We start from the raw sequence: 23,257 nt of genomic DNA on the forward strand, positions 1-23,257 counted from the left end.
CCATATTCATAAGTGCAACAAGTCCATTGCATAAGAAAGTAGAAACATGTTCAATTTAGACAAAACTTCTGGTCTGATTATAAAATGCACGTTAACTTTCCTCATGAAATGTGTGTGGATCCAACAATATCCTCCACGGTGTACTGGAGAAACCGCTATATCTCTGCTCCAACAGCGCCTCCTGCTGGCAGAGTATTAATTTGCTGTCTGTGGGAAAAACTGGTATCTGTCAGTAAATATAAACAACAAGCATGCTTCAGAACTGTTTTGAGAAGGTGCTTAAGTTTTGAGCCATGTATTACTACAGTAAATTAGGCTACTACTACTATTACTATCAAAAATAATTTCACTCACTTTTATGAGATGAATGTGAAAAAAGAAAAGAAAATTGGCCAAACATATCGGCCAAAATATCGGTATTATATATCGGTCATTGACTGCCCTGATTCCAAAATATCGGCATCGACCAGTGAAAAACCCATATCAGTCAACCTCTAAAGAAAACTCTATATATATATATATATATATATATATATATATATATATATATATATATATATATATATATATATATATATATATATATATATATATATATATATATATAAAAAGATTAATACTATTTTTAGTTTAAGGTCGGTTAGGCAAATACATGCCAAACATAATAGTTTTGAGGAAGCACTTGCTTTTTTGGAGTCCGTAAGATTTTCTCTGCTATGAAAACCTTTTTGATGCATTTGAATTTTTTGGTATTTGTTGAGAGATGTTTCTTTAGATGAGTTAGACTGGAGAGCTCAGGGGAGATCTGCCTTCTGCAAGGAGACTTCAAGGCCTCTGGGCTGCTGCTTGCTTGTTTTGAGATTTTCACACTTACACACACACACACACACACACACACACACTCAATGCTCCGTCCATCTGCTGTTTGCCTAGATTAACGAGACCAGTGTCATACTTAGCCCAGCCAAACACACAAACTCACTCTCTCGTATTCGCAAGGGCCCTGAAGGCAGGTGTTTAATAGATATTACTCAGTGCATAATCTCTAACCAAGCACTTTATTTACATCAACATGCCTCTCAATGGACCTGTTGGGAGTCATTAGGTAACAATATGCTTCTCTAATTAAACGTCTCATGAGCTGGCAGAAGATGGAGATTTTGCAGCTGGAGAATTATTTGAATTTTCACTTCTTATTTTTAGTGTTCATTGTTTTGATTGATTGTCAAGGGCATGTGTGATATTTGCATGTGGTGAGTGGACACATGGTCACAGGTCATGAGAATAACCTTCATGCTCCTAAATGAATTGGAGCTAAGGTTGTTGTTTAACTCTCACATACGGTATTGCAGACTCTTTCCTCTGTTGACTCTTGAAGTCTGTGTGAGGCCTCAGTTTGTAGACCCACTTTACTGCTCATGCTAGACACTGCCTGAGGTCTTATTGATTTCTCTCTTATTTATTGTCTTCTGCTTTATTATTGCATTCTTAACAAATATGTGTTGAACAAACACCTAACTCATCCTGGACTGGTTTTGCTATGGACATGATCCAATCAAATCATGTGATTTGTTGAAGAGGTGTGCTGTTACTTTTCTAAGCAACTTCGAGTTTCATGGACTTTAATGTTAAGGAGGACTATAGACCAGAATCTGTTTGAGTGTTTAATGGTGTAATCACACCTGTCTTGTTTGGTTCGATTGAATCAAACTTAAGTTAATTTCTTCTCTTGGTGCAAACCTTTTTGGTAGATATTTATGCAGCAATCGCACTTGGGTGCGGACTAGGGGTGGGCGATATCTCGATATTTAAAATATATCGAGATATTTTTTAAACACGATATGGATTTTGACATATCGTATATATCGATATATTGTTTATAATTCCGATTCTGCCACTTGCTTGTTTGCCTTCTCTGTGCTGTGCTCGCCCCCGCTCGCTCGCCCCCCGCCTCCTTGCTTTTGTCCCCTCTCCCCTCGCGTGTAGAGAACTAGTCAAAAAAAAAAAAAAAGACAACTGGCTCCATTATATGGAGATACTTCGGTTTTAAGGCGTAGGGCGAACGGCAGGCAGATGTCTACTGTAGGGCCCAATGATTTCCGCGATGCAGAAAACACGGATGGAATCGCGGAATCCAGTCATAAAAACAGAATTTACAGTTTAACGCGGAATATCACGGAATTTGTCAAATTTTGAATGAATTAATCAAAAGTAGGTCATGCACTTACATCCAATCGCGATATGGACTAATTTCTGCAAATATTAGCCCTGAAAAATCTATTTAAATATGAATCCTGCATGTTCTGCGTGTCTGTGTTAATGAATGGCGCCAAAGCGCGTCTTCATTCATTAAACACACGGAAGCTCGCATGACGCTCGCGCTGATTTCAGCTTCTGTCCTCTCACTAAATAAAGACGTGAACACATGAGGAACATCTCCAGAACTGCACTGAGAGTCACTTCATGAGCATCTGACCGTTTGATTTGAGTAAAACTAGCTCATATCACATCATAGACTGTAGTATCACATACACAGAACTGTAAAGGCAAACCCGTCAAAATAAAAGTATTTGCCAGAAATCTATTACTATTGTTCAGCAGAATGTACATAGCCCACTACTACTACTATTAAAATGAAACAAACATAACTTAAGGAATAATCACACAACATTTCTTCCATGTTTTATTTTTAATAGTAAATCCCCTTTACCAAAAAATTAAGTTTGCTTAATTTTAAATAATTAAAATATAAATTAAATGAATGTTTTATGCCTTCATTTGATAACCAGAAAAATTTATATACACAGAATTTCTGAAGGGAAAAAAACATTTCACATAAGGCTATTTTAAGAATTATTTTTACTAATTACGTTGTTTTTATGCATTTAACCCTCTGGAGTCTAAGGGTATTTTTGGGGCCTGGAGAAGTTTTGTCATGCCCTGACATTTGTGCTTTTTTCAGTTTCTTATAAATATCTAAATGGGTAAAGTCTAATCTCACTGTAATCAGCACAAACTGGGCTGTAATAATATGTGAAATGCATGTATGTACATGATTGTGTTTTTGAGAAAAAAAATATTATGCGTGGTTAGTGAAAAACTAAAAATGTTAAAACACTTGAATAAGGCAAAAAAACACATAAAGAACAATGGTTCCCGGGATTTTTGAGAACTGGAGCTTGTAGCCTAGAATTTTTCTTTCTAAATGATGTGAAAATCATCTTGTTTACTCACTCACAGAAAACAATATATTGATTTAAATTTTCTAAGACACTTTTTGTTGGTAAAAGTCATATGCGAGTAGGCGTCAACTACCATGAATATCATTGTGATTTACACCTGAGAAGACAAAAGACCCGCATAATGAGCTGCATAATGAGCCTTTCAGTCATCTGTGCCACTGTGAGTGAGGAGTTACAAGAAAGAATGTGAGAACAAAATAAATCTATATACTTTTATGTTTGTGGTTTATTTAGAATATATTGAATTATTCCACAACATACTTTAATATCCACTTGGGGGAGCAGTTAAACAGTTTATTAGAAACAATCAAAGCTGACTTTCAAACAAATTGTTTGGCATCCTTACTCCAGTCACACAATCCTTCAGAAATCCTTTTAACAATCTTATTTTCTACAAAAAAACATTTATTGTTATTATTATTACCATTATTATTAATGTTAAAAAGAGCTGAGAATATTTTTCTGGGTTTTTAGGGGGAATAAATTGAAAGAAAGGCATTGTTTTTACATTTGTTACAGTTATCTATTTGTTACATTTATTTTATTTACATCAAGCTTTTGAATGGTATAGTATTGTATATTGTTATTGAAACTTCATAATATTTCACTTGATTATATATTTAGTCAGGAATTATAGTTTGGAAAAAGTCTAACTAGTAAAATGTTTACACTTTATGTGAAAACTAGTACAAGTATATAAATAAATAAAAAGAGACTTACTCATGTTTATGATCTCTGCTGAATAAAGTGCTTCATTCTTTTTTTTTTCCTGAGGAAATCCATTTCTAAAATCCTCAACCACATCACATCTTCTTGGGATGATTTATGTCTTATTCCTCTCATCGCGAAGCAAACAGTAAAATAAAAAAACTTGAACAGTCTGGCTGCTTTTTCTTCTGTTATGGGCGTATTCAAGCCGCACGCTTCAGTTTGAATCTGAATAACGCGTTCAGCGCGGGGGCGTGGTCACATTAGATATAATGAAGGGAGACTTGAAAAACAAACATCGCGTTGTTTTCATATGGATTACTTTATCACAGAATATCTGTTTTCGGCGACACTTGTTTAGTTTAAAAATAGACATGTCAAGCTTTCTATAGATATCTCTCTCATGTATTTTCGTTGAGTATTCACGGAGTTACAGTTCATTTAAATGACGTGTTTGTAAAAGAAGATCAGCGCAGACAAAGGCTGCAGACAGCGTACCTTGTTTGTTAGCTTTATTTTATAAGTGCACAAAGTTTTGTTGTTATTATGTCTGTATCCAAAAAAAGTAGACCCTTTACAGATTCAATTGATGTATTGCTCTTATCTGTACGATTAAAACTGAAAGTGTAATTTAAGTTCTTTTCTGGGTTATCAGGAGAAAATGACTCAAAACGCGTATCCGCGTTAATCGACTCGAAAGGGTTAAATAATTACACATGCTAAAACACAGAACTAGGTAACAATAAAACATATGGTGAAGAATTAGGCCCCTAAACATGTAATATTTGGCATATTTGTTTTTGCAGTAGTTTTTGGGGGGTTATTTTTCCTGTAAAGATATCGAGATATATATCATATATCGAGATATATTTTTTGCTCCATATCGCCCAGCCCTAGTGCGGACCGAACAACTGCACAAAGAACCAGCTGAAGATGTGGTCTCAGTCTGCTTCCAAATGAACTCTGGTAAGGTTCATTTTAGGTTTGAATGTGACCCAACCTAGATCCAGCCCAATTGCAGAAATCATGCTCAGAAACCGACAGCTCGCTCATAAAGTGCTGTTATTTGCGTTTCAATGGCTTAAATCACTTGTTTTTAAACAACAGTGCTTAAAAACACGGAAATGATGCAACGTGATGTGAGCATGCTAAATAGGCTAATGCTTGCCACAAAAACATTATCCTATTAAGAGATATAAATTTAATCACATGAGTCAGTCTCGCACTGAAGTTAATGATCCTGACTCACCATCTCATCATTGGAAATGCCTTTAAAAAGAAATTCATCTTTACGGATTACATAATAATAAGAGTATTATATAATTTAAAGACAAGTATTTGCCAGAAATGCATTACTATTGTTCAGCAGAATGTACATAGCCTACTACTAAAATGAAACAAAAAAAATGTTAAGGAATAATCACACATTTCCTCAGTTTTATTTTTAATAGTACCAAAAAAATAAGTTTACGTAATTTTCAATAATAAAAAGAATGAATGTTTTATTTACCTTCATTTGATAACCAGAAAAATGTAAATACACAACAGAATTTGAGGGAAAAAAAAGTTAAAAATAAATGTTGTTTTATGCATTTAAATAAATAAAACATATGGTGAAGAAAAAATAAAACCTTTCATAGGACCCTAAACATTTAATTTTTGTTAAACTTTTAATAAATTGTGGTGAAAATATAAGTGTTATGATTTTAATTAGACATGATTTTGATTAATACAATTAAATGTAACCATTAAAAGGAGTTGAGAAAACTTAAAACGGAATTTGGAAAAAAATCAAATGGAATTTGGGAAAAAATAAAACTGATTTAATAGGGCCCTACACTTCTGTTTGATGCATCATATTCAGCCTAACAGTGTAGTGGGCCCATGTAAGCACTATTATATTCTTTCCATGTTTGCTGTTTGAATGAAGATTTTGCTCTGCTAATGGAGGCCCAGCGCGTTACAGGCTCTAACTGGGGGTGTGAGGCTGGTTCAGCTGTAAATGTTGTGACCTAAATGACGGTAAACAGTGGTATTGCTGTCCACACAAACCCAGAGCCACACTCCCACTGGCCTCTGTTTTTCTCTTCCTACACCCTTGGATACATATAAACACACACCAGTGATGCGCGGCTTGATCCAAAATTAGCGGGGGCCTGCGGTCACCCGCGGTTACGAGTCATCCAAAAATAATGATATTCGGGTCGCGGTCGGTCGGATCGTTTGAAATAAAGGTGCCAATTCAACCTTTGTAATTTATATAGTACTAGACACAATTTTTAAATGCATATGCCTACACTTTATTGGCTGAATAACTGCCGCGAATAGTGACCACCTGTCCTGCTTTGTTGTACTGTACAGCAATTTTACCCTTTGTCCCGCCTCATGCAAATTGAGCATCTGTGCCGCTTTTTCATTCGACCCTGCCTAATAAATACACGGATACGTCCATAGGCCTACTGTTAATTTATGTCCAATAGTTCAGAGGAGAGCAATAAAAGCGTTAGTCGATAGGCTGAGTCGTACGTCAATCAAACTGGTGCACGAACGCCTCCTCAACATTGTCAACAATCTCAGATTGGAGAGTGCGTGCGTTGTTCGGTCAGGTTAAGCAGCCGTGGCCACGAAAAAGAGAAGATGCAGTTTTAATAGCGAATGGACCGCAACATACTCTTGGTTAAGACCTGTAGATGGCGAAGCAGAGAGAGCTTGCATTTTATCCAAAAGCAGTTTTTCTGTGGGACATGGTGGACATTCATTTTTCACTGAATTATGCGATCTGAAGAGCTCAAACAGCGAACGCAGCTAGATGTGTCTCCTCTTCCTGATTTGCGTCAGACCTGTCAATCATCTCACGTCACGTGGTTCATCATGCGTGATAACTAAGCTAAAGTGACATTTCTTCACTGAAACAAGAAGCTAATAAATGCACGATTTAAGTATTTGTACGATTATGTGTTTTGTGTGTGATTTTCGTGCGATTTGGGGTTTTCATATAAATAATGAATGTCCAAATTGCGAGTGCATCAAGCGCATCGCGGGGGCCGGATTGAAGCAATATGCGGGCCGGATCCGGCCCCCGGGCTGTATATTGCCCATGTATGATCTAGCCGCATCAAAAGTGTTTGACTGTTTTCACAAAAGCTCTTTCATTGACGATTCATTATCCAGAGGTGGTTTTAGCTTGCAAATAATATTACAAATGACCCCAGAGGCACTGCAAGGATGTTCAGCACTTATGAAACCTTTACTTCATTAATCCAAAGTATCCGGTTTGTAAGTGTGTGGTTATGTATGTATTATGTGTAAGAGTGCATAATTCATAAATTGCTGCTTTTTCTTGTTCCTTTTTTTAAACAATTGCCACGAAACGGTTCACTACAATATTAAGTGATGTGGTCACAACTCATTGTAGTAAGATGTATTGTTTATTTAACATCACTCTGCACAGCGAATCCTAATGGAAATTGCTTGTTCTTTTGTTTCAGCTCTCAAAGTTGTAGTTATGCCCAACAGGATACAGTCATTTGTGTTTTGTTTTAGATTATGCTTAGACTACGCTGTGCCACAGCTCTGACACATTTATATATTTTAACCGTATAACTGTTTTATACTTACAAAACTATTTAAAATGCCAATTTGCTGCTTCTGTTTTTGAATTTGATCATGAATCCCTGATTTAATTTATTATTTTATTTTAATGTTTTTTTCACCTGATCATATGAACTGCGCCATAGGTCTAACACATTTGTAATAATTACTTTAAAAAAAAATTGTATGTATTGTTTAAATTCTTTGTTCAGATCAGATTATTAGCTCAGCATTGCCATTAGACTAGCTTGTAAACATCAGAGCAGAAGAAAAAGAAAAATAATTTATTAAGGGAACAGTCAGAGAGATCACGCTCTGCTTGTAAAAGCCTGGAGATTCCTAGAATTTGAGCAGAAAAAGAAGCTAATGCCTAGCAACCGCATCACTAAGGGTGGAGAGCTGTGGCCAAGACTGTCTGCTGAAATCATCACTTTGTTAAAGTTTTATGAATTCAATTGATTAGACATGCTTTTTGATAACAACAATTTGATTAAACCTTTAAATTGGAATCCAGAAAGAAAAAAAAAAGAATATGATGAAGAATAAAATGGATTTCATGAGCCCCTATTATAGTTAAATTCCTTGGTGTGAACAGCCCTTAACACTAACTTTCTAAACGTGCAGTAGCTGCAAAACATCTCTCAAATAAAAGCCACAAACTGATGCTTGGCTGCAGTCTGAACGGCTGCCATCTCTGTAAGATGTGGGAGATCTGATTTTGCATGTTTTAGGTGTTGATAGCAGCTGCTCAAGTGTGAAGTCGTCTCTTCACTTAGAATAAGTTGGTGTGAGCATGTGGCATGTTGACAGGTGTGCTAACGCTGTGATTTTGAACTCACAGACACAGAGGCTTTCTTTACTTTTGTTTTTCTTTTTTTAGGCTTTCCTCTTTTTGTGCGCCTTCGGATACTATTTCATTGGAGTCTGAGGGCAGTTTTCCGCTCAGTTTGCAGTATAATCTGTGTGTGTTTAGAGTTGTGTAAGAGGGCCACAGACTGATGGCCTGAGGGCAGCGCTACATCTCAGAGCTGCAAGTCATTTGACACAAACACGCTCCCCAACGCGCAAATGTGCCAGTCCGTATCAGATATGTCTTTGTGACGCATAGATGTTTGTTTTTGAGATGTTAGAAGGTGCTTGTGGGAGCTTGTTGATCCTAGCTTATGGCGGTTATGTTTTGTGTATTGTTTTGTGTAATGTTCAAATGAGGGAGTTGTATGTCAGATGAGTAGCGTGCCCCTGCTGGCCTGTGGAAATTACCCAGATAAGGCCCCGTTTCCTGTTTGATAAGCACTCAGACATCTCTATTAAAGGCTAAACTTAAAAAACACCGGGTTTGGAGAGAGTGGAACACTGAAGATCAGCAGCTAAGTCAGCAAAGCTTGAGTAACTGGAAGTATAGACTACACACACACACACACACACACACACACACACACACTGCTACAGGGTGGGCATTAGCACTAAGACTCGGACTAGATGGAGGGAAAAAACATACACTGTGAGCTTGCTTTCCTCTCTGACGTAAAGTGTGTGCATGAGTGTTGTTTGTATAACCTTGTTTTCTTTGTGTTTTTGTCACAGGTGCTGGAGAATCGGGGAAGAGCACCATTGTAAAACAGATGAAGTGAGTGAACAATGTTTTCTCTTCTCTCTTTCAGACTCTTACTCTCTCTGTGCCAGTTTCTGACACTGGCGTGGATGGTATGAGAGGGAACAGCTGCAACTCTATAGTGAAAAAATGTAAAAAAGACATCTCAAACACATCCATTCAAATGGCACATGGAGTTTTTTGCCCCTTCAATAGTTAATGAACTCAAAGTGCACATACTCATAAACAAACCCCAGAGCTCCAAGTCTTAATTAGTGTTTAGAATCGTTAATTTCAATGAATCCGTCCAGTCATCAATTTGAACATGTTGCCTTTCAGGTAGCTAGTAACAACAGATTTTTTTCTTATACATCCGACTGAAACTTGCCGTCTCGCAGCAAGTTACCTACCTAGCCAGGATTTTTGAGCATCATACAATTAAATAAATGTTAAAAACGCAACACTGATAGCTAAAAATGCTGTCTAGTAGGTAACCTATGTGTCTTCCTTGCTCACACACACATAAACAGCTGTGGATGTGCAAGTATGTGTGTAATCGGGCCCCTGGCAGCAGTTAATACTGTTTATCTGACCTTGACCTCTGCTGCTCTTCTTGCGCCTCCAAAGCAGTTTTACACTCTAATCACTCTGATGGAAAATGTGTTGTACTCCTCCTCATCACTGAATGCATCCCAACACACACACACACTCTGATCTGGGGCACAATCGCAGCATTCACTCTGTAATAATTGAATTAAATTATTATAAAATTACTTTACAATTTAGTTGTGCTTTGTTATATTGGAGAGAGTTGTCTGTATTTTCCCCTTAAAGGTGTTTTAAATGATATCTGAGTGTCATTTGAGTGAGTGAGGTGGCTCTCTGGTTCTATCCATCCTCATGAGCCCGAGCTGACTGTATTAAAAAAAATATATATCTCCATAGATTTGCAGTCTGACAACATCCACTAGGCAATTCCTACCAGCACTTCAAATCAATTCAGTGGCTAAATTCCATCCACTGCAAAAGCCTGTAGATATTAACACATTTTATATTGCATCCGTATACTTCTGCCAGGCTTTGGTTTAAAACCTAATGCTCTTAACTCTCTTGTCTCCGCCATCTTGACTTTGTGCTCGGTTTTATTTTTATTTATTTATTTTTGTTTATATTATAGAAAGCTGTTTATATTAGGTTTTTCTTGTGAAAATGTAACTTTCATATTTATTTAGCTGTATATTTATATTTATTATTTAGTTTGTGGTTGGTAATATTTTTAATGATGTTAAAAGAAGTCCGTATTTGATCCAAAGACGGGAAAAAACACCAACAGTAAAATCATAATATTGTTTAAATATGATGTATTATATTAGATAAATATCATTTTATAATATTGTTTTTCATAATAAAAGTATTTAACAGTATTTTAAAAAAATTTAACAATGTAAAAGGTTTTACTGTAATTTTGATATTTAATGCACTATTGCTAAATTTAAATATTAATTTCTATCTAAAAAAGTCTTACCCTAAACTTTTTAATTTATATAGATAGATAGATAGATATATAAATAGTATTTATATTAGATGGATGAATGGATGTATGGATAGATAGATAGATTTATAAAGTAGTATTTATATTAGTAGATAGTTGGATGGATGGATGGATGGATGGATGGATGGATGGATGGATGGATGGATGGATGGATGGATGGATGGATGGATGGATGGATAGATAGATAGATAGATTTATAAAGTAGTATTTATATTAGTAGATAGTTGGATGGATGGATGGATAGATAGATAGATTGATTTATAAAGTAGTATTTATATTAGATAGATAGATAGATAGATAGATAGATAGATAGATTTATAAAGTAGTATTTATATTAGATATTTAGATAGATAGATAGATAGGTTTATAAAGTAGTATTTATATTAGATATATAGATAGATAGGTTTATAAAGTAGTGTGTGTATATATATATTTATTTATTTATTTATAGCACATTAAAACAATACAAATCCAAATTGAATGAGGTTGATTGCTCATCTGTGTGTCCGTTCTGCAGGATTATCCATGAGGATGGCTACTCAGAGGACGAGTGCAAGCAGTATCGAGCAGTGGTCTACAGTAACACCATCCAGTCCATCATGGCCATCATTAAAGCCATGAGTAACCTCAAGATCGAATATGAGGACAGTGCCAGAGTGGTGAGTACACACAGTGTTCCCTCAGCAAATAAAGCACACACGCATCCTCTCTACAGTTTAACACACACACTCAGATTATCTCAGAGGCCCGCCAGCCTCAGATGATCCTTCCCTCGTCACAAAGCCAGATGTCTGACTGTCGGCAAGTCTGGTCAGCACAGCACCGTGACTAGGTCTTACTTACAAGTTTGGTGTCAGTAAGATTTTTACAACAAGGTTTTTAAAGCAAGTCTCATATGCTCACCAAGGCTGCATTTATTTGATCAAAAATACAGTAATATTGTGAATATTATTACATTTTAAAATAATATTGCTTTTTATTATTATTCTAATACATTTTTTACCTCCAAGAGATGGGAAGATGAAGTGTAAAAGAAGGGAAAAATTTAATGAGGAAGTGAGTGTTTGCTTTCTAGCTAGAATCTCAAGCGCATCTGATCCACCTGAGGCTCTGGAGAAACTGATATCTATCAGCACAAATTTATCCTTGCTTTATAGCAGAATTCATGATGTTAAACCAGATTTACAGTGAATGTACAGGGTTAACGCTGACTAAATAGACGGAAGTAGGACGCAGGCGTCTTGAGATGTGTTATTAAAAGTCAAACTTGTAACTTGTCACAGCATCTTAAAAAGCAGCACTCTTGGTGCAGAGGATAAAGTGAAGAATATGACTCCTTTAAACCAACACATGCGGTTTATTTTCAGTGTGCGGCAGCAGTTTAATTAGACGGGTGACGGGAGAGATGGGTTATTGTGTCTGCTCTGGGAATAGAGCTGTAAAGTGCTGTTAGAGAGGCTAACAACAACAATCTCTCCATCACATTTAATTAGTGAGAGCGAGATATGTTAGAGACAGTCCCTTAAGTGTCTCTCTTTCTTTCTCATTTATGAGGCACTTGATGTAAGATATGCAAAACTTCTCACTAATAAGTCAGTGGCTCCTCTCAATAACTAGTCTGTGTTAGGAAAACCCTGTGTAATTAAGCTAGATCAGGGTCATGGCCACCAAAAACCAGTCAGAAGCATTTGTGAGCTGTTTATCAAGGGTGTCAGACTCATTTTAGGTTGAGGACTGCCTGGTAAAAACATCTTAAGGTTAAAATCTCTTAATTTATTAAACCTTGGTGTACATATACAGATCAACACATGCTTTTTTTCAGACTAATGATGTCCAGAATCAATTTTATACATTTTATATATTTTCAGCTTTAATAATTACATTGGAAAACATACAGTATAAGTCAGTCTTGGTGTTGGTGTCATCGCAATGACAATAACAAATATTTTACAGCGAAACATTACAGTAGTAATATTTCTTATAGTTTTATATTTTATTTAATAAAAATAACAATTCTTATATTATTAAATATAAATAAAATAAGTGACTTTGTAGTCATTTTTTTTTATTTTATTATTTTTTTTTTTTTTAATACAGTTTGTATCAAGAAAAATTGCAATTAGATTTTTTTTTCTCACCAAATCATGCAGCCCTGCAGACCCCCCCCCAAAAAAGGTTACATTTCTGAATAGAGTGGACCTCACAAACCACCATCTTGACCATACCTATATTCAATTTGATCCTGTTAAGGCTGATTTATACTTTTGTGTCAGACCTATGCCTATTTTTTGGACAGGTGCATGTCAGGCTGCGGCGTAAGGGAGTGCGTCTATGCATGGGCTATGGAGTAGGTCCGACACAGACACAGACACCTTTACTCCTTAACTTCATCAAAAGCATTGAGTGCCCAGTGCTGTGTGTAAGACAGGAAGTGGAATATCGGCCAGTGTACCTTAGTGTGAGTGAGTGCATGTGTTAACCATAAGTCAGAGTTTGAGCAGTGTGCTTTAGACATGTGGAAAACCGCATCCCATGGGGCTGATTACTCTATCTTATCTCTCTCTCTCTCTCTCTCTCTCTCTCTCTCTCTCTCTCTCTATTGCGCTCTCTCTCTTCTCTTAAGGCCATAAATCTTTTAAAAGGCCTATAACCATCCTGTCCTCTCTTTGTTCATATCGGTTGCTTTTTTCCACCACCAAGTAAAAGAATCTGCAGTATTCCTGTTTCAGGAGATTTTCAAACATTCCTTGAATTTACAAGCTATTTAACTTTTTAAATTGTGAAACACAGTGTTGTTTCACCTTAACGATGTCTGCAATCTACAGCAGCACACAGCTTAAGAGTTCATCACATCTCCTTGAAGCACAGGGTCGGTGTCTCAGCCCATCACTTCGGTTCATGGCTCCCATGTTCCACCCCAGGGTTGACTTCCTGTGACCTAGATCAGCTCCGTGGTGGGAGGGGTTTGGCGTGAGGCTCCATTCCTACAACATGTACTCTAGGAGGAGAGAGACAGATATGTAGGTTGACGGTTATTTTTGTAGCTCTGAAAGAAGCATAGAGGGAAACATGTGGGAGACAGACAGACAGGCTGCAAAAACAGATCGAGACTCCAGTCTGAGATGTGATAGTAGAATCACGAGGTGAGAGCTAGTCATAGGCTCCTTCTCTCCCTATGCGTTTTTCTCTCAGGGGATGCATCTCACATATGTATATTGCACTTTTGACCTGTTTGGTCACCCCCACACAGTACACATACACACGCGCTCACACAGCAACAACCACAAGAATATCCCTCCTCCCAGAATGCCACCATACAACCAGTCTCTCCTTATGATAATGGGTGTATAGATAATGCAAATGGACACTCAATATTTCTTTTTACCTATATTGACTCTAAAATCAGGTTTACTAACAAGTGCTGCCATTTTGGGGTTTAAACAATATGTTTAACCGGAAATTACAGCAACACCAATAATAATCTATTATTGTTACTTTCATTATTATTCCTTTTTATTCAAATATATATTATTATTTTTAATTTTATTAATATATCTGTAGTGATTAAAAGAGGGGGAAAAACAGTTTTGCATATGGATTTGTGGACACACACACACACACACATATATATATATACACATATATATATATATATAGACACATATATATATATATATATATATATATATATATAGATATAGATGGATGGATGGGTAGATTAGTTATTAAAATAATAAATAAAAAAATCAGTGCTTAGCATGGGTTAGTGGACTTATATAATATATATATATATAATAAATAATATAATTATAAATTATATAATAAATATAATACTTAAAAATATAAAAATGTAATTGTGATTAATGTGTAGTAAGTTCGGAGTTACTTTCCAGCTGCTGTGAGGTAATATTTTCATATTGCAGATTATTCACAGTTGATGAAATGAGTTAGACTTAATAAATATGCCTCGCACACCTAATACTTTTGCATATGATGCATACTAAGTGTTAATGTGCATTTTTCAAATAGATCTGTTTATTCCTTTATTATATAGGATGATGCACGTCAGTTGTTTTCCCTGGCCGGACCGGCAGAGGAACAGGGCATCCTGCCAGAGGATCTGTCCAATGTGGTCACCAGACTGTGGGCTGATGGAGGGGTACAGAACTGCTTCACCCGCGCCAGAGAGTATCAGCTCAATGACTCCGCTGCATAGTGAGTTCTCTCTCTCCATTATTGGGCAGAAAGATATTGACCATTGACCATCTTTTTTTTTTTTTAGAAATTAAAACACGTTTTCTAATATAATTATTATTATTTATTTATTTTATAGACACCAAAGCTGCTCTGCTATAGATCAGGATAATATAAGTTCCTCTTTAAATGAGTGCCAAAACAAAGCTGGAACTTTCTCAATAGTGCCTTTAAATTCAAAAGGGACTGAAAGATGAAAATGTGTGATGAGAGTAGGCAGGATCAGATTGATACGTCAAATGGAGCAGAAACTCTGCCACAAACAGTTAACAGTCCGTTGAGAAACCAATTGCTAATAAATGGAGGGAAGGCCTGGGTCAGGATTTCCATGAATTTTCCCATGCTTGATACACTCAGAATCAATCAGGGGTAGATGGAGCGTTCCCTCACAGGGGATCACGGTCAATTTGGACTTGAAATAGGAAATGAATGATGATGTCATTTGCTGGTGGGAAAAGAGATTATGGAAGGATAGAGGGAGTGCTAATCTTAGTTTTCGTAATATTTTGTTGTGTTTGCTGGGTTCTGCAGATGTTTATGTGAGAGGGTTTATGGCCTGTGTGTGTGTGGGTGGAGAGAAGTGTGGTTTTACAGAGGCCGCCACTCCTTCCCCAACCTCAAAACAGAGCCTAACATGACTGTATTGAAAAGAATAGCAAAACCTCCTTGAGGAGAGATGCGGACTATAAAAATTATAATTAGCTCATAATAAAAACAGTGAATAAAAATGGAAAGCCCTCACATAGACAACCAAGTTCAGACACTTACATTGTTCAAAAATATTGAAAAGCTGTTCTTTTGAATTTCATATTCATCAAAGAATCCTGAAAATAAAGTAACATGGTAACCATAAAAATATGAAGCACCACAGCTGTTTTCAACTGATAATAATAAGAAATGTTTCTTGAGCACCAAGTCAGCTTTTTAAAATGATTTCTGATGAATCATGTGACACTGAAGACTGGAGTAATGATGCTGAAAATTCAGCTTTGCATCACAGGAATACATTACATTTGAAAATGTATTCAAATCAAAAGATTTACATTATAATAATATTTCACAGTATTATTGTTTTTACTGTAGTTTTGATCAAATAAATTCAGCCTGGGTCATCATGAGAGACTGCTTTCAAAAACATTAACAAATCATAAAGACCTTAAGCCTGGAGCAGTTGTGTGTAAAACCTGTGGCTTCTGTAAATGTTTTACTCTGCTTTTTCTGTTTGTGTGGTAGGCATTAAAGGGGTCATGAACTTAAAAATTCCCTTGATCTTTTGACATTTAAAGGGGTCATATGATGCAATTTCGAGTTTTCCTTTTCTCTTTGGAGTTTTACAAGCTGTTTGTGAATAGATAAGATCCCTAAAGTTGCACAGACTTAAGTCTCAAACCCAAAGAGATATTCTTAATAAAAGTTAAGAGTCATCCACGCCCTCCTAAAATGCCTCGTTTAAACGTGCCCCCTTGTCTACATCACTGTTTTGAAAGATTGGCATAACACTGCCCAAATGTTTATGCAAAGAAAGAAGGAAGAACTTTGATTCCCGCTGTAGTTCGGTTGCCACCGCCGCCGTGTCGTGTCGTGGATATGAAGAAGAACTTGGTTATTTGTTCACTTCATTTCACCTCAGATTCATAAGATGCAAACTGTTCTCTAGAAAACAAATGTCTGCTATAGTGTTAAGATTAGTTTTTACTGGAATTAAGAGGTCTGGAATCAGAAGATATATTTTTGGCCAAGTTTCACAAGATGTCGGATGTCAAGTGCAGCTCCTGTTCCAGAGGAAAAACATGACCAACTTCCTGTGCATCACAGAAAATATCATCTTTGTCTATCAGTTTGCACCGTTGTTGTCACGTGAAACATAGTTATTGACAAATATCAGTAAGTGGGTATGTACTGAATCCCTTTAAATGTGGTATGATGATGTATTATTTTGAAGAGCCACTGTATTAAGTGTCTAGCCTTGGCATATTGTTCTCTTTACAGATCAGTTACAGTCAGACTGTACTCTTGGCTCTCAAACTCTTTCTTTAATCAGAGACATGACATTAATTCCCTGAAACTTAAATAATAGCAGGTGGGCATTAATCTCTCAGTTTCAACACAGTCCCTTATTCCTTCACCCTACAGACCAGAGCATTTATTGCATAAATTAGAGCACACCACATGTGCTGAAGTGTGAATAAAATAGTTTAATACGTCCTCAAGAGAGACAAAGCTCACCCAAGCCGAAATGTGAAAATAAATGTTTTGCAGTAAGTAAGAACACAAAATCAGCTCTGAGCCCGTTTTTGTGAAGAGGGATTATAAGCACTTTACATTGAGTTGGGTAGCGCTTGGTTGTTTTGTGTCAATGGACTCCAGTGAAGTGTGGATCCTCACAATATTGTGACCGTGCTCAGACCTGATAAACATATAAGAACTAAGAAAAGAATCAGCTTGGAGGAACTTCTCATGCCACGTTGTTCTCTTATAATTCAGTATTGCAATCCTGAACTCTAGGTTAGTCATGGAGCTGTACAGTTGTGTCTTAATGGGATTGTATGGCATTAGGAGAAGCAATAACATTCAGTGTTGCTGGCAGGAGTTCTTGCCTACACAGCTGATCCAAGCTGTGTTACTGTGGGGCTTCATTAGCCTTTGATTGGCAGCTGAATGAAAATCTGCATCATCACTGTTGCAGCCTCATCCTATAATATAATATATAAATGCTTATTATAAAATTAAATAGATATTTTCATAATTTGCTTTGGCTTTAGCATAGTATATAATATAAAAGGTAATTATTTTTCTTCCTACATATTTAGGAAGGATGCCATCATATTTGGTGCTTCTTGACAGCAAAGATGTAGTTTTATGCAATAGTGAGCATACCTAAAGTGTGTCTGGATATTTGGATGCAAATTTGCAAATACATAAAAAAATACATTCATGCAAATTACAATACAGCGTTATAAAGAAAGAAAGAAATGTATTTTTTTAAAGATAATGGTTTGTTACCATCCTTTGCAGTTATCTGAATGACATGGAGAGGATAGCTAAAGCAGACTACATCCCAACTCAGCAGGACGTGCTGAGGACCAGAGTGAAGACCACTGGCATCGTAGAGACACATTTCACCTTCAAAGACCTGCATTTCAAGTGAGAAACCTCTCTGCACTAGATGTCTTTATTTCGCTCTGATTTTAACAGATTTTATTCACACTTCTTCTAGTATGAATTATGCATGCTAGTATGCACGCTAACGTGTGTTGACACATTCACATTTTAAACAACTCATCTGCCCAATCTCTACTATTTCTGTTAGCTAGCAACACCCTCTCTAGCCCTCACTGGAATCAAGGAATTAATTCTGTGCCATCATGCGTTCTGGTCTGAGGTTTTGGGATTAATTTCCCTTAAACCTGTTGAGGGCGTTCGGTTTGGAGAGTTTATGGGATTAAACCGGTCTGGAATGATTCTCTTTGAATGCGTCTGCTTTAATCTACAGAAGAAATGTCAGCATCACCTTTAGAAAGATCAAACACAAGCCAGCTGTCCAAGATGCTATTACTTTATTTAATCTTATGTAAATCATATTATGTATCGTGTGTAAAAAAGCAAAAGCCACATAAGAGGGAAGATAATTACGGAATTTCCTAGAAATGCCAATGACGTCTTTTCCAGGTCGACATGGTTATAAAGTCAAGTGTGTGACAGACAGAAATGAACGACTCCTGCAATAGACAGGAAGCCCTAGCTCTTCCATCCTCCCACCCTGTCTCACCCATCCTACTTTAAACCGGTCCATTACCATAGAAACAAAGCCCTGACTCAAAGGTCAACAAATGCCAGTGACACACATAAACAGCCAGACCTAAAGAAGAAGGGGCATAGTAAATCTCTCGCTAATACTGAGTCAGCAACTTAACCATTCTGCATTAAAAATGTCCCACAGATTTCCAGTAGACAAAAACAAACTCCAGGGAAAATATGATTTGTGGAAACTAGTAAAATGTTAATGACGTAAAATGAGTTATTGTCATTACATCCTCAGGCCTTTTCTAAACCATGTGACTTACATTTTTTTATTTGTTCTAAATCTTTAGAAATCTAGAAATTTCACATTTATTATAATACAAGTATATATTTTATAAGACTGTAAAATCCCCTCATAGGAAAAAATGCATTAAAACAGTAATAGAGCATAGAAACAGTCCATACACCTTGTACCATATATTAGTAAATGATTTTGCAAGTGTTTTAAGCCAGTACAATGAGTTTTACTAAGGAACTGATTTAAATAGAAGTTATCGTTTCCTAAAATCTTTCTCTCTGCCATAACATATTCCAGCTTGTGTGCTGCTGTTAAGGAATGTTGAAAGGACCAAGGTGTTTTTTATTTTAGTTTTTGACAATTTATGGATGAAATCTTTATGTATTTGGATTGACATGATAGAAAATGATGACAAAACTATTCCTTTAAGGCAGTATGATATATTAAACACTTATTTTGCCCATTATATCTTTATTGCTCTTGTGTCAAATTAAATAAGCTTGTTTGGCTGATCAAACTTGCTTTATTTGTTGTTCAGCCCATTTTTCACCTTGACATATCATTGATTTGTTTAAGATATGTCCTTTCATACTGCTGACCATTTATATGGGTCTGCTGTCTCTGTGTAGGATGTTTGATGTTGGCGGTCAGCGTTCAGAGAGAAAGAAGTGGATCCACTGTTTTGAAGGGGTGACGGCCATTATCTTCTGTGTGGCCATGAGCGCGTATGACCTGGTGCTGGCTGAGGATGAAGAAATGGTGAGACCCGCTTTACCCCAGATTACTCGATTATTCACAGTCCATCATAACTCAGAATTATAGAGGCCGGACTTTTTTTCAGGATTCTTTTGATGAATAAAAAAACTACTAAAAATAGCATTTATTTGAAAAAGACATCTTTTGTAACATTAAAAAGATCTTTACTGTCACTTTTGATCAGTTTAATCCATCCTAGCTGAAAAAAGTAGGATAAAAATCTTACTGACCTCAAACTTTTGAACAGTGGTGTAGCTGCGTTACAGTTCAAGCCGTCATTCATCAGAATAGGTCAAACTCCTGAACACTGACACACCTCTTAATTCCACTACAGAATCGAATGCACGAAAGTATGAAACTCTTCGACAGCATCTGCAATAACAAGTGGTTCACCGAGACCTCCATCATCCTGTTCCTCAACAAGAAGGATCTGTTTGAGCAGAAGATCACACACAGCCCCTTGACCATCTGCTTCCCTGAGTACACAGGTACTATAAAACAACCACCCACCCAATAAATCATTTCGATCAAGTGCTTCAGGAGTGCTTTTGAGTGCTGCGGTTCAATACCTCGCAAACTCTTGCTTTACCTGTGCATTAAAGACAGAAGAAATCAATATGGACCTCTCCAAGGACCTTTAATAATTATCAGTTCATGTTTTTCTTAAGAAAAAAAAATCATAATAACATATTCCTTTTTTTTTTTTAAACAACTTCTGACTTAAAGGAATAGTTCTCCCAAAAATGAAAATGTACTCATCTTCAGGCCATGTACACGACTTTGTTTCTTCACCAGAACAGTTTGGAGAAATGTAGCATTACATCACTTGATCACCAATGGATCCTCTGCAGTGAACAAGTGCGGAGTTAAAAAAAAACATCACAATAATCCAAGTGTAGAGTAGGGTATGTCTTTATTGTCCACCAAGGTGGAAATTTGTCCACCTAATCCACTCAATTCCAGTCCATCAGTCAATATTTTGTGAAGTGAAAGGCTGTGTGTTTGTAAGTCCATCAAGGTGTTTTCAAGGCACTGCTTCCAGCTAAAACATGAGTCTTCCATCCAGAGTACTTGCAGTGAAAACGTTGTCTCCTCTGAACAAGATATGGACAGTTCAAGCATATGTTTAAAAGCTTTAAAACAGTCCAAAACTTTCCTGAACAAATGTGTCTTGAGATTTCAATGTGAGAGGACAACAGGAGATTGAACTTTCACTGGAGGAATGTTCTTATGGATTATAGACTGTTTTGGCCTAAAGCAACAATTTAAAGTTAAAATGCCTTGATGGATTTGTTTCTTACAAACACCCAGCTTTCATTGTTGGGTGAACTATTCATTTAACCAAGGGCTGTACAGGCTGGAAAAAAAAATATTTTAACCAATAATATTGTCAAGCTGAATATTACCTTCCATTTAGAAATGCATCACATTACAGAAGTGAAATGTTTCTAATGCCATTTTAATGTTGTCTTTAAAATGTACACATTTTCCATGTTAAAATCTAATCTGGTTTTATTCTGGTATTTCCAGCCTCTGTGAGGCTATTCACTTCAAGTGTTCATCAAGGGGTTTATTCAAATGAGGCCAGCAATTCATTATATCCCGTGCAGGGTTGTGCATGGGACATCAGTCGAACACAAGACAGGCCGCTTTACTGATATCGATCAAGAAGAGGTCACGTGTCATTTTAGTGATCATTATGAATGTGCTGTTCTCCCTTTTCCTTGGATTTAGTTTTTCCGGCTCCTGTCTCACTTTCTGTGTTCGTCTTCCCCTACGGTTTTCTCATTGTGCTTTGTATTTCCCCTCTCTTGCAAGGTGACAACAACTACGACAAGGCCGCCGAATACATCCGCATCAAGTTTGAGGACCTGAACAAGAAGAAAGAAACTAAGGAGATTTACCCTCACTTCACCTGTGCCACGGACACGAAGAACGTGCAGTTTGTTTTCGACGCTGTCACCGACGTCATCATCAAAAACAACCTGAAGGATTGTGGGCTCTTCTAGAGCATGAAAACAGGAAAACGAGTTGAGGTACGAATAAACACTCAAACCAGAGCGTCCTTTCTAGTTGGACTACTTTTGGTTTCCAAACTACTCGTAACTTATTTCTCTTCCTCTTTCAGATTACTTGAACAGTTTTAATGACCAGAGGAAGTTGGGGTGTAATACGTCCTGAGCATCTGCACTGGCCAACCATGACTCCTGTTTCCATACGATGACTGATAACTCAGAGGAGCCCGACACGATTTCACCGATTGCCAACGACCTTAGCCTCTGTTCTCCCGCCCTCTCGACACTGTCCCAGCATTGTATTTGACATTTAATATCTGTATTAACTCCTTGGGCTTTGAACACAAATCACCAACTGTTGTATTATCCTTTGTCCATTTTTGTTTGTTTTCTTTCCTTTTGTTAATTTGTTTCTTTTTTCTTTTCAGAGTAATAGCAGAGGCAACAAAATGTTTTATATGATCCTTTCATTTTTCTCTAGGGAATATGATGTGCAAATTTTATTAAACTTTTAATTGCATAATGCTTATTTTTTTAAAAACCAACAGGTGTTAGATATAAGGTATGATTGAAAAAGGAAAGCGCTTTTTTATGATGTTTACATGACGACCTTGTTGATAGAAAAACGGAAAGTTGTCCTGCATGATAGAAGATAGCAAATATATCAATACAAGTAATCAGTTCACATCACATCATTCAACATTCCTTTTTAAGAAAGCATTTGAAAAAGAAAAGAAAAAGAATAAAACAAAAAAAGCACAAAAAAAAATCAAGAAAGAACTGCTGATATGTAACTGATATTTAAAGTATGTACGTAACAGTATCTAACAGTCTTTTTTCCTTCTCCTTTATCTTCCCGTTCTTCTTTCTAGCATTCTGTTTGTGCCTTGACTTTATTCTCTCCCCACCTGTCCTGTTTTACTGTACGTAAAGATTTCTGCTCCAGAATTTTCACATGATCTAAGAATAAATAGTAATTAATGGAAATCTAATTGAAAAGAAAAGGTAGCGTTTTTGTTTCATTTTTTGGTAAAGATAAAAAATTCTTTTGAAAGACCTATACAATGATTTAATTTAAATAAAAGTTCATTCACTAGATAAAGTTGTGCCAACTGTGATTTTTATTTCAAGTGTACTTTTCTGGAGGTTAATAAGTTCACATCAGTGTTTGGATAATTCATTTAATATCCAATCGCAGTAATTAAATACACATTTAAGAGCTTGCTGTAGGGCATCAACTGGAACATTTTCTAATTTTAACATAATGTTCTCTAGCCGATTTTGGCTATCCATTACCTGGAGAGATCTGAAAGAACATTAACTAACTTAATTATTTAAGAACATTGAGATTCATTTCTTTTCTGAGATCAGATCGCAGGAAGACAAGGCTCCAACCAACATCTCTCCCACACTGCTGAATTTAACAAGAAACAGTCCTGTTGGTTAATTAATCACCAAGTTCAGAACATATGCTTCTCAAAAATATAATTACATTCATTTGGAAATGTC

At 36.4% G+C, this 23,257-nt stretch overlaps 1 protein-coding gene across 2 annotated transcripts in view; it reads left to right on the forward strand.

The window, feature by feature from the left end:
- Positions 1–22,850, forward strand: part of LOC132119612 (guanine nucleotide-binding protein G(i) subunit alpha-2-like) — a 68,068-nt gene extending 45,218 nt beyond the window's left edge. For both annotated transcript variants that reach the window (XM_059529728.1, XM_059529729.1), the window contains 8 exons: positions 9,126–9,168; positions 11,202–11,343; positions 14,739–14,899; positions 17,954–18,082; positions 19,607–19,736; positions 20,068–20,221; positions 21,552–21,769; positions 21,862–22,850. In XM_059529728.1, coding sequence (XP_059385711.1) covers positions 9,126–9,168; positions 11,202–11,343; positions 14,739–14,899; positions 17,954–18,082; positions 19,607–19,736; positions 20,068–20,221; positions 21,552–21,742 — 950 coding nt within the window. In that variant the 3' untranslated portion in view covers positions 21,743–21,769; positions 21,862–22,850. The remainder of the gene's footprint in view (positions 1–9,125; positions 9,169–11,201; positions 11,344–14,738; positions 14,900–17,953; positions 18,083–19,606; positions 19,737–20,067; positions 20,222–21,551; positions 21,770–21,861) is intronic.
- The last annotated feature ends 407 nt before the right edge of the window (positions 22,851–23,257 follow it).

The sequence above is a fragment of the Carassius carassius genome, chromosome 38, assembly GCF_963082965.1.
Source record: "Carassius carassius chromosome 38, fCarCar2.1, whole genome shotgun sequence".
NCBI lineage: Eukaryota > Metazoa > Chordata > Actinopteri > Cypriniformes > Cyprinidae > Carassius > Carassius carassius.